Source organism: Moschus berezovskii, chromosome 19 (assembly GCF_049115385.1).
Source record: "Moschus berezovskii isolate FMDL1 chromosome 19, NW_MosBer_1.0, whole genome shotgun sequence".
NCBI lineage: Eukaryota > Metazoa > Chordata > Mammalia > Artiodactyla > Moschidae > Moschus > Moschus berezovskii.
This window is the reverse complement of record NC_142478.1, coordinates 60,319,126-60,335,304: the sequence shown is the minus strand read 5'-3', so window position 1 is coordinate 60,335,304 and position 16,179 is coordinate 60,319,126. Positions and strand designations below refer to the sequence as shown.

The window sequence follows — 16,179 nt, the reverse complement described above, 5'->3', positions numbered from 1 at the left end:
CATTAAGATTTAAAAACAAAACAAAACAGGCATGTATTTTTGAGATGCAATAATACACAGAGCCCCACCTTGTTGGGATTCTTGGTCAGTAATTGACAGTAATGAACTTGTGGTGGATCACAACTGCAAACAGTCCTAATAAGCCCCTCCTCCACTGTCTATGCCCTTCACAATGTCACTCCACAGTGCCCTCCCACTCTTGACTCTGGTAGCACCATGTGACTTACTCTGATCATTGGGGTGTTAACAAATGTGTTGCAAGCAGAGGCTTAAAAAGCACTGGTGTGATTGGGCTTGCTCACTCTCACCTTCTGCTACCAGCTTGAGAAGGATGTGCCTGGGCTAGGTATCAGTGGAGGATGAAAACTCCATGGTGAAGACCTCAGTTGTCTCAATCCTCTCAGCTATGGCCATTCTAGATCAGCCTTTGGCCACTCACTTGATGCCCAGACACATGAGTGAGCCCAGGCAATATCCCTAGGCCCTTCAGAAATAAGCATTCATGGCCATTTTGTGATGCTTTGTTACACAGATTATTGTGGCAATAAATAACTGATACAGAACCCGAGTGGCTTTACTTGCTTAGAAATCCGGAAGGATGGAAGGAAGAGGGCTCTGGCTTTGTTTCCTCTTTCCTGCTGCTCTCTGTCTCTCTCCATCTCAGGTACACTGCAACACCACTCAGCAGCTCCATGCAGGAATGGTCTCTGAGTGGGGACTTTGGGGCATGCTCTGAGCTAGGCACTGGGGAGCCAATGACAGGCAAAATAGAGACCTGCAGGATCTCAGTCTAGTGGAGAAAATAGGCAATAGGAACTTCCCTGGCAGTCCAGTGGTTAAAACTCCATGCTTCCACTGCAGGGGGAATGGGTTCGATCCCTGGTCGGGTAACTAGGATTCCATATGCCATGCAGCATGGCAAAAAAAAAAGACAGTAAACTGGCAGCTGGGATGCAGTGTGATAAACAGCATGATAGGAGCTTGGAGAAGGGGCTCTTAAGTCTAGCTGTGGTTTTTGACAGGGAAGGCTTCCTCTAGGAAGCCACACTGAGATCTGATGGTCAGGCAAGAACTAGCTAGGTAGAGATGAAGCTGGTGTTTCCAGGCAGAATGAAAAGTGCAGATCAGCAGCAGCACTGTCAGAAATTCAGATTATCAGGTCCCACCGAGAACATCTAAATCAGAACCCAGGGATGAGGTGGGAGGTAGCACTCTGTATTTTCACAGGCCCTCCAGGTGACCCTGATGCTCATTCAAGACTGACAAATGCTCTGCTGCTGCTGCTAAGTCGCTTCAGTCGTGTCTGATTCTGTGCGACCCCATAGACAACAGCCAACCAGGCTCTGCCGTCCTGATTTGGCATTAAGACTGCCACCAGGTAACAAGAAGCGAACACAGCCCATTTTGCTGAGAAATGTCCTAATTTTTCAGCCCCCTCCACAATCAGCCCCATATACAAAGAGGTCACGGCGCAGGAATAATGGGCAGAACCAGTCTTACTCATGCTGTCACATTCACGAGATGAGAAAACTGTGATGCAAAGAAGGGCAGTGGGCTGGCCTGACGTCCTACAACGAGAAGGCAGCAGTATGCGACTAGAGTTGAGATTTCTTGCTTCATTCAGCGCTTTTTCCACCACACTGGAAGTTTTCCAAGTATGTGAATATTCTGCGGTTTTGTGAAAGATGGTATTTCATTACAAAACAAACTGCCCTCAACAGTGGTATTGGGACAATTGGCTGTCCACACACAAAAGAATGAAGTTGGACCCCTTACTTCACATCACATATAAAAATTAACTCAAAATCGGGAGTTCCCTGGCAGTCCAGTGGTTAGGACACAGCACTTTTACTGCTGTGGCCTGGGTTCAATCCCTGGTTGGGGAACTAAGATTCTGCAAGCCAGGCAGAGAGGCCAAAAAAAAAAAAAGGAACTCAAAATAGACCATAGATCTATATGATCTATAAAATACTTAGAAAACTATAAATTACTTAGGAAAAATAACCAAAAGAATGTTATCTTTGTGACTTTGGGTTAAGCCTGCGGGCACTCGAGAGCCCGTGCTTCACAAGAGAAGACACTACAATAAGAAGCCTACACACTGCAACTAGAGAAAGCCCACACCAGCACAGCCAATAAATAAATAAATAAAGACTTTTTAAAAAGCTCCCTGAAACAAGATGAATGGGAAACCATCCCAATAAACACATTTTGGATACAAAAAAATAAAGTGCAAAGAAGACCCACAAGCTGAGAGAAAATATTTGCAAATCACATCTGAGAAGAGACTTGTATTTGGAATATATATATATAAAAACTCTCGAAGCTCAACAATAAGAAGACAATTTAAAAATGAGCAAAGGATTTAAATTGACATTTCTCCAAAAGATAGACAAAAGGCCAATAAGCACATGAAAAGCTCAACATTAGTCATTAGGGAAAATGCAAATCAAAACTACAATAAGATACCTAACACTTCACACTTGCTAGGATGGCTAAAATGAAAGACAATAACAAGTGTTGGCAAAGATGTGGAGAAACTGGAACCCAAGCATTCAGAAAACGAAGATCATGGCATCCAGTCCCATCACTTCATGGGAAATAGATGGAAAAACAGTGGAAACAGTGTCAGACTTTATTTTTTTGGGCTCCAAAATCACTGCAGATGCTGATTGCAGCCAGGAAATTAAAAGACGCTTACTCCTTGGAAGGAAAGTTATGACCAACCTAGATAGCATATTAAAAAGCAGAGACATTACTTTGCCAACCAAGGTCCGCCTAGTCAAGGCTATGGTTTTTCCCGTGGTCATGTATGGATGTGAGAGTTGGACTGTGAAGAAAGCTGATCGCCGAAGAATTGATGCTTTTGAACTGTGGTGCTGGAGAAGACTCTTGAGAGTCCCTTGGACTGCAAGGAGATCCAACCAGTCCATTCTAAAGGAGATCAGTCCTGGGTGTTCATTGGAAGGACTGATGCTAAAGCTGAAACTCCAATACTTTGGCCACCTCATGCGACGAGCTGACTCACTGGAAAAGAGTCTGATGCTGGGAGGGATTGGGGGCAGGAGACGGGGATGACAGAGAATGAGATGGCTGGATGGCATCACTGACTCGATGGACATGAGTTTGAGTGAACTCCGGGAGTTGGTGATGGACAGGGAGGCCTGGCATGCTGTGATTCATGGGGTCGCAAAGTGTAGGACATGACTGAGCGACTGAACTGAACTGACTGACACATTGTTAGTTGGATTTTTAAATGGTGCTGCTACGTTGGAAAACAGTTTGATATTTCCTCGCAAGGTAAAGCTACCATATGACTCTACCCTAGCAATTCTACCCCTAGGTGTATAACCAAGAGAGATGAAAACTTGTCCACACAAAAACTTGTACATGCATGCTCACATTATTCATAATGGTCAAAAGGTGGTAACAGCCTGAATGCCCATCAACTGACGAATGAATAAAATGTGGTATATCCATATAACGGGAATATTATTTGGCCATAAAAAAGGCCAAAAGCTATAGCATGGATGAATCTTGAAAACACTGTGTTAAGCCAAAGAAGGCAGTCATAAAAGACAACATATTTTGTGATTTCAATTATATGAGATGTCCAAATAGGTAAACCTACAGAGATGTCCAAATAGGTAAATTTACAGAGATAGAAAGTGGATTAGCTGTTGTCTGGGGCTGGGGAAGTGGCTTGTCTAGGGGCAGGGGCACGTAGTGGGGAGTGACTTTTTAAAAATTTTATTTATTTTTGGCTGGGTCTTCATTGCTGCATTCGGGCCTTCTCTAGTTGCGGTGAGCAGAGGCTACTCTCTAGTTGCAGGGCTTGATCTTCTCGTTGTGGTGGCTTCTCTTGTTGCAGAGTATGGGCCCTAGGTGCACAAGCTTCAGTAGGTGTGGTTCCTGGGCTCTACTGCACAGGCTCAGTAGTTGTGGTACACAGGCTTACTTGCTCCGTGGTATGGAGGATTTTCTCGGATCATGGACCAAACCCATGTCTCCTGCACTGGCAGGCAGATTCTTTACCACTAAGCCACCAGGGAAGCCCAGGAGAGACTGTTAATACTTAAGTAGAGGGCATCTTTTTGTTGTGATGAAAATGTTCTGGAACTAATGGTGATGGTTGCACAATCTTATGAATATACTAAACACCACTGAATTGTAGAGTTAAAATGGTAAAGTATATAGTATGTAAGTAAATTATATCTCAATTAGGTTGTTGTAAAAAACTTAATTGCTACCTGCCTTTGGAACTCATTCTCTTTTATAAAACAAAGAGTAACCGTTATCTGTATTTGGCCTTTTATCTGGTTGGACGGGGCTACCTCTGAAAAATCACAAGACAGCAGAAGCTACAGGATGTTCCCACACTCTCCCATTGTGTCTACACCATTCCCCGAAGCCAGGGTAAAATGAAAAAATATAAATAAAATCTAACCACTTGTTGGAAGGCAGAGAATGTGACCTAATGCTGGAGATTCCAAAACAGCAAGAAACGCTTCTAAACAATCACTTTAAAAAACAAGTGAGAATTATTTTTAAATAGTTAGGCCTGGGAACCCAAGTTCTCAGTGGCAATCCCCACTGAGGAGAAAAAAACTGGAGAATTATAGATGCAACAATGTGTTTGTGAGACCTGAAGACCTGCCCTTCCCAGGCTCCTTGGCAAAGGAATAAAAAAAGCCTTGAAAAAGCCCCGGTGAAACTTTAGTCTTGGAACTTGAGCTAACACTGTCTTTTACTCCAAGGAACAGAATGACATAACCACAAACTACACCATTTTAAGGCATTTCACTTCTCCTGGCTTTGCTCACTCCATTCTTTTTTAAACACTGACGCTGAAGGTGACCTTAGAGATCCCTCAGTCCTGAGGGCTGAGTTCAGGACAGGCTGAGTCAGGGCTCGGCAGGGAAGAACACAGTCATCAACTAGTGAGTCTGATAGGGAGAAGGAATGGGTGGTTCTTGAGGGTGCACTGGCTCCATACTTGATCATCCTAAACCGCATGTTACAGCTGAGAAAACTTAAGTTCAGAAAGCTTAAGTGATTTACTTAAGCTCCCACAAAAGTCACTGGGAGAGCTGGGACTGTCATTCAGGTCTTCGATGTGCCAGGTCATAGGAATTTACTCGGTCTCCCAACCAGAAGAGTGAGACATTCTATGTTACTAGAAGTGGTCCATAAGGTGTCCAGAGGGCCCCTGAAAGTCCCCCAACCTTAAATTCAGAATATGGACTGGAGCGGTGGGATGGTAGGGGTGGTAAGGAGGCTCAAGAGGAAGGGATATATGAAAATATATATATATATATATATATATATATCTGATTCACAATGCTGTACTGTAGAAACTAACAGTTATATCCAATTAAAAAAAGAAGAATATGGACCAAAGGAAGGAACAATATAAACAACCCTTTGCCAAAGCTGCCATCATATTAACATTTACAGAGTTGGGACTATATCAAACAGTCATTTTTTTTTTCCTATTCTTTTTTCAAGAATGACCCCAGGTTCACAACCTGAGGTGACAGCAGGGCCTTGAACATTGTCTGGAGTTAAGTGACAGGAAAAAGATGGTTTTCTCCCCCAAAACAACTCCCAGCTTGAAAAACAAAGAACAAAAATCCATCAAGCAAGGAAAGCCCTCTGGCACTGTACACAAAGGTGAACTTGACCTGGGCATCAAAATAATTGGGCATGGCAATGGAGGAAACATCCCTGTGTGGAAAGCTACAGCCAGTTCATTCCACAATGATGATTTCAACCCAGGCTTCTGATGTCCCCAGGCCCTTGATATTCACAGTACAGTAAACACTGCAGACAGTTGGGAAGTAGGGAATACACAATCACCTTTAACTTTGAGGGTCAGCCAACTGGAGATGGCATATCTACTTCCCCTCCCAAAGCACAGTGACCACCTCTCCATATGCCTGGAGGTGCCAGCCCAGTCATGTCTATGACTTCAGTGGGCCAGGGGGAAGCATTAGTATTAATACTACAGCCAGGAGGAGGGAACAAATTTGAAGTCACCTAGAACTGTGGTGCTGGAGAAGACTCTTGAGAGTCCCTTGGACTGCTAGGAGATCCAACCAGTCCATTCTAAAGGAGATCAATCCTGGGTGTTCGTTGGAGGGACTGATGCTAAAGCTGAAACTGCAATACTTTGGCCACCTCATGCGACGAGTTGACTCACTGGAAAAGACTCTGATGCTGGGAAAGGTTGGGGGCAGGAGGAGAAGGGGACGACAGAGAATGAGATGGCTGGATGGCATCGCCAACTCTATGGACATGAGTTTGAGTGAACTCCAGGAGTTGGTGATGGACAGGGAGGCCTGGCGTGCTGTGATTCAGGGGGTCGCAGAGAGTCGGACACGACTGGGCGACTGAACTGAACTGAACTGATCCTAGATGGAAACGGGTGACCACAACTCAGTTCCACTTGGGAAAGCAGGCCCTGCGTGGCAAGATCCTCAGATTTTTCCACCTAAACTAGAAATCTAGCTTATGAGGAATTTTATTATTTTTAAATAATTGCTAAAAACAAAGCAAAATAAAAACTTGTGAGAACCTCACAATTAGGAACTTTTGGCACTTGCTGCTAGGAAGCTCATAGGGGGCAATTCCTCTAGGCACCTACAAGAGATTAGCAGACCACACTGGACTGGGTGACCCCTGAAAATAGGACTCTGTAAGTATTCTGGCAAACTCCATCTCCTTTCCCTCACCTCAGGTCCTCTCACTGCTTGTCACACTACCCTGCATGCAAAAGACAACCATTCGCTGGTGAATTAAGTTCAAAAATATTTTTTCAACCTTTAAAAAATTCGGTATGTTTTTGTAAGGGCTTCCCTGGTGGTTCAGTAGTAAAGAACCTGCTAGCCAATACAGAAGGCATGGGTTTGATCCCTGGGTCAGGGAGATCCCCTGGAGAAGGAAATGGCAAACCATTCCAGTATTCTTGCCTGGGGAACCCCATGGACAGAACAGCATGGCAAGTTACAGTCTATGGGGTCGCAAAAGAGTCAGACAGGATTTAGCGACAGGACAACAGGAACAACAAAATGTTTTTGTAAGCAACCCTCTGTTCTTTATTGCTCCAAGGCAGATCACAGATGGAGCAAGTTAAGACTCTTCACCAATCATATCAAGAGTAAGAGGCAATGTCAAGTGTAGGGGAAGTTTCCTGTAAGTTTGAAATTATTTCAAAATTAAAGTTTTTTCGTTTCTTTTATGTAAAGGAGAAAAGCACAATTTTGCCATAGTCCACACAGGTAGGCTTGCGGGAGTGTGTAGGGAAATCACAGGTTACAGGTGCAAGGAGAGTTCAACCTTGGGCAGAGGGAGGAGAGGAAACTGAAGGAGCCTAGAGTTTGAGAACCAGCGCAGCACGTAAAACCAAACCGCGAATTTACATACGCCATTTAAAAAAACAGAATAAAAATAAACATTTTACACCTCTTCAACTTTTCCATCTTCAGTTTCCCCAATTTTCACCTCCGCAGGCCCTTTGCAGCCTCGCTTGCTGCCCACTCTAAGAGGGTAGGGATGTCTTGCCCTTTATCAAGCGCTCGGTAAAATTCCTTCCTGCAAAAGCTGAGCTGCGAGCAGGAAAGTCAAGACCCTCCCAGGGCGACTTCGAGGCCTCGGCCACAACTGGATCCAGCGAGTCGAAGGGAATTCGGTCCCCGGCTCTCCCCTCCCCACCGTTGCCTCGCATCAACTTTTGCCTCCTGATCGTCGCCCCTTACCTGCGGCGACCCAGCGGGCCAGTAGCGCTCCGAAGCAGACGAGAACCCAGGACTCGGACGCCCGGACGCCTGCGGCCATCTCGCCCCAGAGGCGGGCAGGGGCTCTTCGGGAAACGCAAGCCCCGGCTTGGCTGGGTGTGCGCCCCCCAAGGGTACCCAGTACTCCTCCCAAGTCCTCGGAACGACAGAGTAGCTCCACTTTCCGCAGCCCCCAGGAAGGATGCTTGGGGTGAGCCCGATGTCAGGGGCTAGGAGCCGCGCCGCGCTCCCAGCGCGACTACCTCTCCCGAGCGCCCGGCCCGGGTGGGAGGGCGCACCCCGCCCCCTGCGCCCGCCGCCCACTCCAGCTGACGGAAAACAACAGGAGCTGAGTTCCCTTCCGCCTCCCTTGCAGGCGGGAGCCCAACTTCCTCTACCTTGGCCGAGGAGGAGGGCTTTATGCAAAGGGCGCGCGCCGAGTCGGGTCGGGGCAGGCCGGGGGCGGAGCGCCAAGGCTGGTCCCTCCCCGAGCCCACTCGCCCGGGACCGCGGCCCGGAGTCGCGGGGAAAGTGGGCGGCGCAGAGCCCTGCAGCTGCCGCAGGACGACATCCCCCCTCGACCCGCCGGCTGCTCCCTCCCGGGCGCCCGGGCTGCGGCACTCGAAGGACCGTCTCGACTCGGAGGGGCCGGTGCCAAGCTGCAGAATTCACGGTCCCCTCGGTTTAGCTGTTCTAGGGATACTCAATTGTTTTCCTGTGCCCCCGGGCGGACTCCTGGGCCGCCATCACTGCCTTTCTCTACCCTTTGCAGAAGGAAGGCAGGTCTGGAGCAGGAGAAAGATGATCCTTTAGACCTTCCAGCCAAGAGCTGCCACGAGACTCTGGTCCTCCGGCTAATTGGCAAAGACCACACAGTAAGCGCGAGGGCAGCGGAACTGGGTGCTGGGAGCTTTTTTGTTTTTTCTAGTTCCCCCACCCCCCATCCAGTCTGGTTCCCAGAGAACTGCATTCCCAAGCTAAAATCCCCCTCTTCCTGCCACACCCCCAACCCATCCTCTGTCCTAGGGAAAATGCGGTTATGACATCCTGAGGAAGAGATGACCCTTGAAACAGCCCTAACTGAAACTTACTCTAAAAAACAACCAAACAACAACAACCTGCAGCTAACATAGTGAAATATTAACTGTGGACTCTAGGAGGTGAATATATAAGAGTTCCCATTCTTTCTACTTTTCTATCTTTGAAAATTTCCCCATCACCTCATTGTAAAATGTTGGGGGGAAAAAAAAGAAAACGGCGCTATTAAGAAAACCATTCATTCTGTTGCCGGAAGACCCCTTACTGAAATACTTCTTCCATCAGGAAATCCTCTTGAAATCAATAAAAATGTGTTTTGCCCATGAACTGAGACATAAAGTTGCACAGTCCCTCCCCCCCCGCTTTTGTTCAATGATTTTATGTCTTCAGCCAGCTCCTGAAAGTTCTCCTCGTTCCTCTCCTCCTTTTGTTTTTGTTTTTCATCTTTTACTTGGTGATGGAAAGTAAAGTCTATCCTGGATGCACAGGTCTTATATTCCTAGCGCCTGGTACCTCAGGTACCACCCAATGTATATTTGTTAAATAAACAAATGAGAGTTCATTGGTTTTGATATTACATCTCCTCAAACTTTTCTGACAGACATCTCACATCCTCACCTGAAGTTAACAAGATACAAGTAAAATCAATAAGGGGCAAGTTTTTCAGCTGAGCGTCTGGAATTTTCTGTGGCAACCCACTCCAGTGTTCTTGCCTGGAGAATCCCAGGGACGGGGGAGCCTGGTGGGCTGCCGTCTATGGGGTCGCACAGAGTTGGACACGACTAAAGCGACTTAGCAGCAGCAGCAGCAGCAGTGGTGTCTCACAGGGAACTTGCTCAGAGCACGCCCTCCTGGTATATTTGCTGAATCAAACACACTGCTCCTACACCCAGTTCTCCAGTCCTAGAAGGATCAACCTCCTACACAATGTTTTACAACAGTGATTATAGCACCTCACATTTGCATAGCTGGGGCTTTTTTCTAAAGCAGTTTTAGAAACTTAATCTCACTGGTCCCTCCCTCCAACCTTTGGACCTAAAAATCATTCAGTCCCATTTTCCAGTGAGAAAGTACAGCTAGGAGGTTAAGCTCCAGGGCCTGAAGCCAGTTGGCCGTAAAGCCAGGACTGGAACCCATGTCTGTCTGACTCCAATTCCTGCCGAAGCAAGTTCCAATCTTGTCACTTAAACAGCGTCTTGTTGACTTGAAAGAAAGATGCACAATGTGAAAGTTGTGAGTTAAGTTGTATGCCAAAACCTTACAGAGGATCGCAACCAGAGAGACAGTCTCTCAAATAGCACTGAGAAACCACTTGAAGAGGTAAGGGATGAGCCAGGTTATATATGAACTTTCTTGCTTGGAAAAATGAAGAACAGACCTATCAAATTAACGATTTTAATGTTTTTCTACGTATGAAAAGATGCAAGAATTTGGGGTCATTTGAAAATTTTCCTTCGCTATGCATCTTAAAAATTTGTTTTGGCTGCTTGGGGTCTTAGTTGTGTCACGCGGAATCTTTCCTTGGGGTGCACAGACTCTCTAGTTGTGGCACAAGGGCTCAAGCACCTAGGCTCAGTACTTGTGGCATGAGGGCTTAGTGGTTTCACAGCATGTGGGATCTTAGTTCCCTGATCAGGGATCGAACCCACATCCCCTGCATTGCAAGGCGGATTCTTAACCACTGGACCACCAGGGAAGTCCCTAGATAGGCATCTTAACTATTTAAGGGGCTGCACAGAATGTTTCCTGCTTTTTTCCCCATCCTGAATTTCCTGGAGGGTGCCCTGTCATGGGCCACTATAGTGGCTAATGGCTTGATCCTTGCAGAACTGGAACGGCAGGCAATCATTGTTTCTTTACACTCTGGATGTTTTGGGTGTCACCAGGCCAACAGACATGGGCATTCCCCTAAGCAAGGCTCAAAGGAAGCCTCCAGACCACTCAGAGCTGAGACAGAGCTGATGCAGGTAACACTCACGCTCTCTGGTTTGAGCAAGGCTGTGACTGACTCTGAGAGAGGACCTGTTAGGAAACACCCTGCCCTAACATCCGGTTGTGTTCCAGGCCACTCTGGACAGTAGAAAATGCCCTACCTAGAACAGTGATGTTGGGGGTGAGTTGGGGGTTCACTATGGGGTCTCTAGCAAGAAAGGAGTCTTTCAAAGCCCTAGTTTCACTACCTGTACCTTAGAGTCAATGTTTCTTGTATTTGCATACGTGCTCAGTTGTGTCTGACTCTTTGTGACCCTATGAACTGTAGCCCCCCAGGCTCCTCTGTCCATGAGATTCTCTAGGCAAGAATACTGGAGTGGGTTGCCACTTCCTCCTCTGGGGATATTCCTGACCCATGGATCAAACCTGCATCTCCTGCAATGCATCTTTGCCACTGAACCACCTGGGAAGCCCCATGGTCAATGTTTACAGCATGAGACTGTCACGAAAATAAAGTGAGGGATTCAGTCTTTAAAGCATCGCTTTAGGGTTTCTATTTGAGATGTACGCTGTCAGAACCTGTCAGGACTTTTAAATCCCACAATTGGATATTAAACATGAGGCTCAAACACCTCTTAGCTCAGGCTGCTATGCATGGCTACTTTTGTTTTCTTTCATTTTCACCTCCTAAGAATTGAAAAAACTCTCTCTATGCTAGGTGCTTTGTGTCCATTCATTGAATCTTTAGCACAACCCTAAGAGGTTGGCATTAAAATTTCCAGTTGACAGATGGCTCAGAGAAACCAATTTACATCTCAGGTTAAAGGGGGAATCTGGATTTGAACACATATCTGAGGCAGTGTCATCTTGATCAGTCTTGGTGGGAGGACTGTGCTGGGGCTCCTGCCTGACTCCAGAGTCTTTGAAGCATCCTGGGTCTTTGAAGCCATCCAGCCACCTATTATTTCTGCCCCACTACTCCTCTTGCCAAGTGAAGAGGAACTCAAAGGCCTCTTGATGAAAGTGAAAGAGGAGAGTGAAAAGTTTGGCTTAAAGCTCAACATTCAGAAAACGAAGATCATGGCATCTGGTCCCATCACTTCATGGGAAATAGATGGAAAAACAGTGGAAACAGTGTCAGACTTTATTTTTGGGGGCTCCAAAATCACTGCAGATGCTGATTGCAGCCATGAAATTAAAAGATGCTTACTCCTTGGAAGGAAAGTTATGACCAACCTAGATAGCATATTAAAAAGCAGAGACATTACTTTGCCAACCAAGGTCCGTCTAGTCAAGGCTATGGTTTTTCCAGTGGTCATGTGTGGATGTGAGAGTTGGACTGTGAAGAAAGCTGATCGCCGAAGAATTGATGCTTTTGAATTGTGGTGCTGGAGAAGACTCTTGAGAGTCCCTTGGATTGCAAGGAGATCCAACCAGTCCATTCTATAGGAGATCAATCCTGGGTGTTCATTGGAAGGACTGATGCTAAAGCTGAAACTCCAATACTTTGGCCACCTCATGTGACGAGTTGACTCAATGGAAAAGAGTCTGATGCTGGGAGGGATTGGGGGTGGGAGGAGACAGGGACGACAGAGAATGAGATGGCTGGATGGCATCACCGACTCTATGGACATGAGTCTGAGTGAACTCCGGGAGTTGGTGTTGGACAGTGAGGCCTGGCGTGCTGTGATTCATGGGGTTGCAAAGAGTCGGACATGACTGAGCGACTGAACTGAACTGAACTGCTCTTGCCAAGTCCCCTCCCTAGAGGTAACTCTGAAAGGTTTCTTAGCAACAACCTGCTTTTCTGTTTAACCTCTTGGGGGCTCAGAAAGGATGGGCCAGTCAGGAACAGCTTGAGTAGCAGCCTGGCCCTGCGGTCTGGCTCTGAACCCCTTGCTTCAAGAAGTACTAAAAGGCGGATGACAATATCCCACCAGTTCCCTGAGAAAGGGTTAACCAGGGACTGACAAGAGATGGAAGACTCACTCATCCTAAGGGATGAAAGGAACCCAGTCATGTGCTGGTGAATGTGGAATCACTCCTGGCGGTGAGAAGAGAGTATAGTGTCTGTCAGTTTCCATAGTGTAAATATTTCCACAACAGCCAATTACAAGTTATCCCTGTGAAGTTACTGAGCCATAAGCACAGTCAGCTCTCCCAAGCCTGTACCACTGGAACTTTGTCCCTATGAGACCACTCCAAGGTGGGAAACTTGCCAGGATTACCCAGGAGGAGAACTCCTGGGAGCCAGCTGTATCAGACGACTCAGGTGAATACATTCTCCCATCAAACTCCTGTTGTCAGGAGTTCCCTAGTGGTCCAATGGTTAGGACCACTACCCTCATTACTGGTAGCATGGGTTCAATCCCTGGTTGGGGAACTAAGATCCTGCATGTGTGTGACCAAAGGAGAACAAACAACAAAGTCCTATTCTCTGCTCTCACACTCACCTATTTTTTTTTATTTGTTTGTTTATTTATTTGGCTGCACCTGGTCTTAGCTGTAGCACTCAGAACCTGTGGTGTGGCATGCGAACTCAGTTACGGCATGTGGGCTCCAGTTCCTTGACCAGGAATTAAACCCAAACCCCCTGCACTGGAATATGGAATCTTAGCCACTGGACCACCAGGAAATTCCTTTACCCTCACCTATTGAGTGCATCTGTTGGCCAACATAACTGTTATCTCCCTAACTCCAAATTAGGACATATGGATTGAGTCACAAATGTATTGAATCCACGGCGACAGAAAAAACTAGCAAACTCAAGGTACCCTGAGAAAGCTTCATGAAGCATTTCCCCGAAGTTGTCTGTTTTTTAAAAAGCTTTTGCTGTGTTCCTGATTATCAACATAGGCATGTTATGCTCATTCTAGAATAATGGGGGAAAAAAGAGAAAATAAAATGTAACCATAGTCATCTAGAAGTAATCACCATCATTACTAGAAACTTCTAGTCTTTTCTGCTGAGTTCTAACATATGATTTTTTAAATGCAAAGTTGTGATGACATTTTACAGGGAGTTTTCATTCCTGCTTTTTTCCCCTTAATTCTATATTAAAAGTAGACTTTGTGTGTTTTATATAACTATTTTTTTTAAACTGGAAAATGAATAAATGCTAGTGGCTTAAAAAAAAGTCCAGATGAACCTTGCAGACACTGTGCTAAGTGAAAGGACAAATACGGTATGATAGAGTTATTTCAGAGGTACCCAGTGAAGTCAAATTCCTAGACACAGAAAGTAAAGGGGGTGAGGGGTAAATAGGAAAATGAGATATTTAATTTGTCTCTCATATCCATTTTACAAGATGAAGAATTCTGGAGATAGTTGGTGGTGATGGTGGCATGTCCATGCAAATGTACTTCATGCCACTGAACCATCCACTTTAAAAGGTTAAGACAGTAAATTTTATTTTAGTTTTTCATTTTGGCCACACTGTGCAGCTTGCAGGATCTCACTTCCCCAACCAGGGATTGAACCTGGGCCACAGCAGTGAAAGCCCAGAATACTAACCATTAGGCCACCAGGGAATTCTCAAAACAGTAAATTTTATGTTATGTATACTTTTTAAAAAAATAGTATTTATTTATTATTTGGCTGTGCCGGGTCTCAGTTGCAGCATGCAAACTCTTAGTTGTGGCATGCTGGATCTAGTTCCCTGATCAGGGATGGAACCCATGCCCCCTGCATTGGGAGCGCTGACTCTTAGCCATGGACCACGAGGGAAGTCCCATGTTACGTGTAGTTTACCACAGATTTTTTTAATGCAGAAAATAATGGGAAAGTGACAAAACAATGAAGGGAGAAATGATACATAGACAGGACAGAGAACAGGGATACTTCAATAGGTGTGATGAAAAAAATCAAATCAGGACTTCCCTGGTGGTCCAGTGGCTGAGAATCTGCCTGCCGAGCAGGGGACACAGGTTCAGACTCCAGGGTAGGAAGAGCGCACGTGCAGGGGGCAACTAAACCTGTGCACCGCAACTACTGAGCGCATGCACCTAGAGCCAGGGCTCCGAAACAAGAGACGCCGCTGCAGCAAGAAGCCCGAGCACTGCAGTGAAGACCCAGAATAGCCTAAAATAAGACTTCAATGTTTAAATTAAAATAAGATTTTTAATTTTAAAAAATCAAACAAAATCCAAGCACTTTTGTCACGTAGTTAGTTATATCTTGAAAGTAAGTCATCTGCCCACCTCCCCCAGGCTTCCATCCTCTTCCCCAGAGACAACCAGACCCAGCATCTTCCAGAGACTAGTCTTTGCTGGTTACCTAATATGTACCCATTGGAATATTATATATCTAGTAACACTTGTTTTCGAAGTAATGATAGTGCAGTGAAAGTCCCTCAGTCATGTCCAACTCTTTGCAACCCCATGGACTGTGTAGCCTGCGAGGTTACTCTGTCTATGGGATTCTCCAGGCAAGAATACTGGAGTGGGTAGCCATTTCCTTCTTCAGGGAATCTAACCTGGGTCTCCTGCACTGCAGGCAGATTCTTCTTTATCAGTTGAGCCACCATGGAAGCCCAGGTAATGATAGAAGATCCATCTATTATGATTACCCAGATGTGTGACTTTCAATAAAAGTTTTTTTCAACATAACTATTGAGGTATGTTTCATATGCCATACTTTCATTCTGCCATTTAAAATCTATAACTTTTCATTATAGTCACAGAGTTATAAAACTATCACCACAATCAGTTTCAGACTTTTTTTGGCCCCAAAAGAAACCCCCTACCCTTTAGCTATGACACTCAATTCCTTCCACCTGCAACAGGCAAACCCTGGCAACCACTAACCTACCTTCTTTCTCTACAGATTTGCCTATTCTGGACATTTCATATAATATAATCAAAGAATATGTTGTAATAGGCTGCTTTCACTTAGCATAATGTTTTCAATTAGCAAAACATGTTGTAGTGGGTATCAGTACTTCTTTTCTTTTTATGGTGGAATTATATTCCAGTGTATGGAGATAACCACATAGTGTTAAGCCATTCATCACTTGATGGCCATTCAATAGACATTGAAGCTACTAAGGGACTCAGTGACAACCTAGATAGCATATTAAAAAGCAGAGACATTACTTTGCCAACAAAGGTCCGTCTAGTCAAGGCTATGGTTTTTCCGTGGTCATATATGGATGTGAGAGTTGGACTGTGAAGAAAGCTGATAGCCAAAGAATTGATGCTTTTGAACTGTGGTGCTGGAGAAGACTCTTGAGAGTCCCTTGGACTGCAAGGAGATCCAACCAGTCCATTCTGGGGGAGATCAATCCTGGGTGTTCATTGGAAGGACTGATGCTAAAGCTGAAACTCCAATACTTTGGCCACCTCATGCGACGAGTTGACTCACTGGAAAAGACTCTGATGCTGGGAGTGATTGGGGGCGGGAGGAGACGGGGACGACAGAGAATGAGATGGCTGGA

At 45.7% G+C, this 16,179-nt stretch overlaps 1 protein-coding gene, 1 non-coding gene and 1 pseudogene across 3 annotated transcripts in view; 1 reads left to right on the top strand and 2 right to left on the bottom strand.

The window, feature by feature from the left end:
• Window positions 1-16,179, bottom strand: part of LOC148774887 (large ribosomal subunit protein eL38 pseudogene) — a 36,127-nt pseudogene that overhangs the window by 139 nt on the left and 19,809 nt on the right. The gene's annotated exons all lie outside the window — the stretch shown is intronic.
• VSIG10 (V-set and immunoglobulin domain containing 10) overlaps window positions 1-16,179 on the bottom strand; it is a 53,779-nt gene that overhangs the window by 34,232 nt on the left and 3,368 nt on the right. The window contains exon 2 of the mRNA XM_088827859.1: window positions 7,758-8,434. Coding sequence (XP_088683985.1) covers window positions 7,758-8,434 — 677 coding nt within the window. The remainder of the gene's footprint in view (window positions 1-7,757; window positions 8,435-16,179) is intronic.
• Window positions 1,815-1,886, top strand: TRNAK-UUU (transfer RNA lysine (anticodon UUU)). Its single transcript has one exon. It is a non-coding gene; the product is annotated as a tRNA-Lys (tRNA).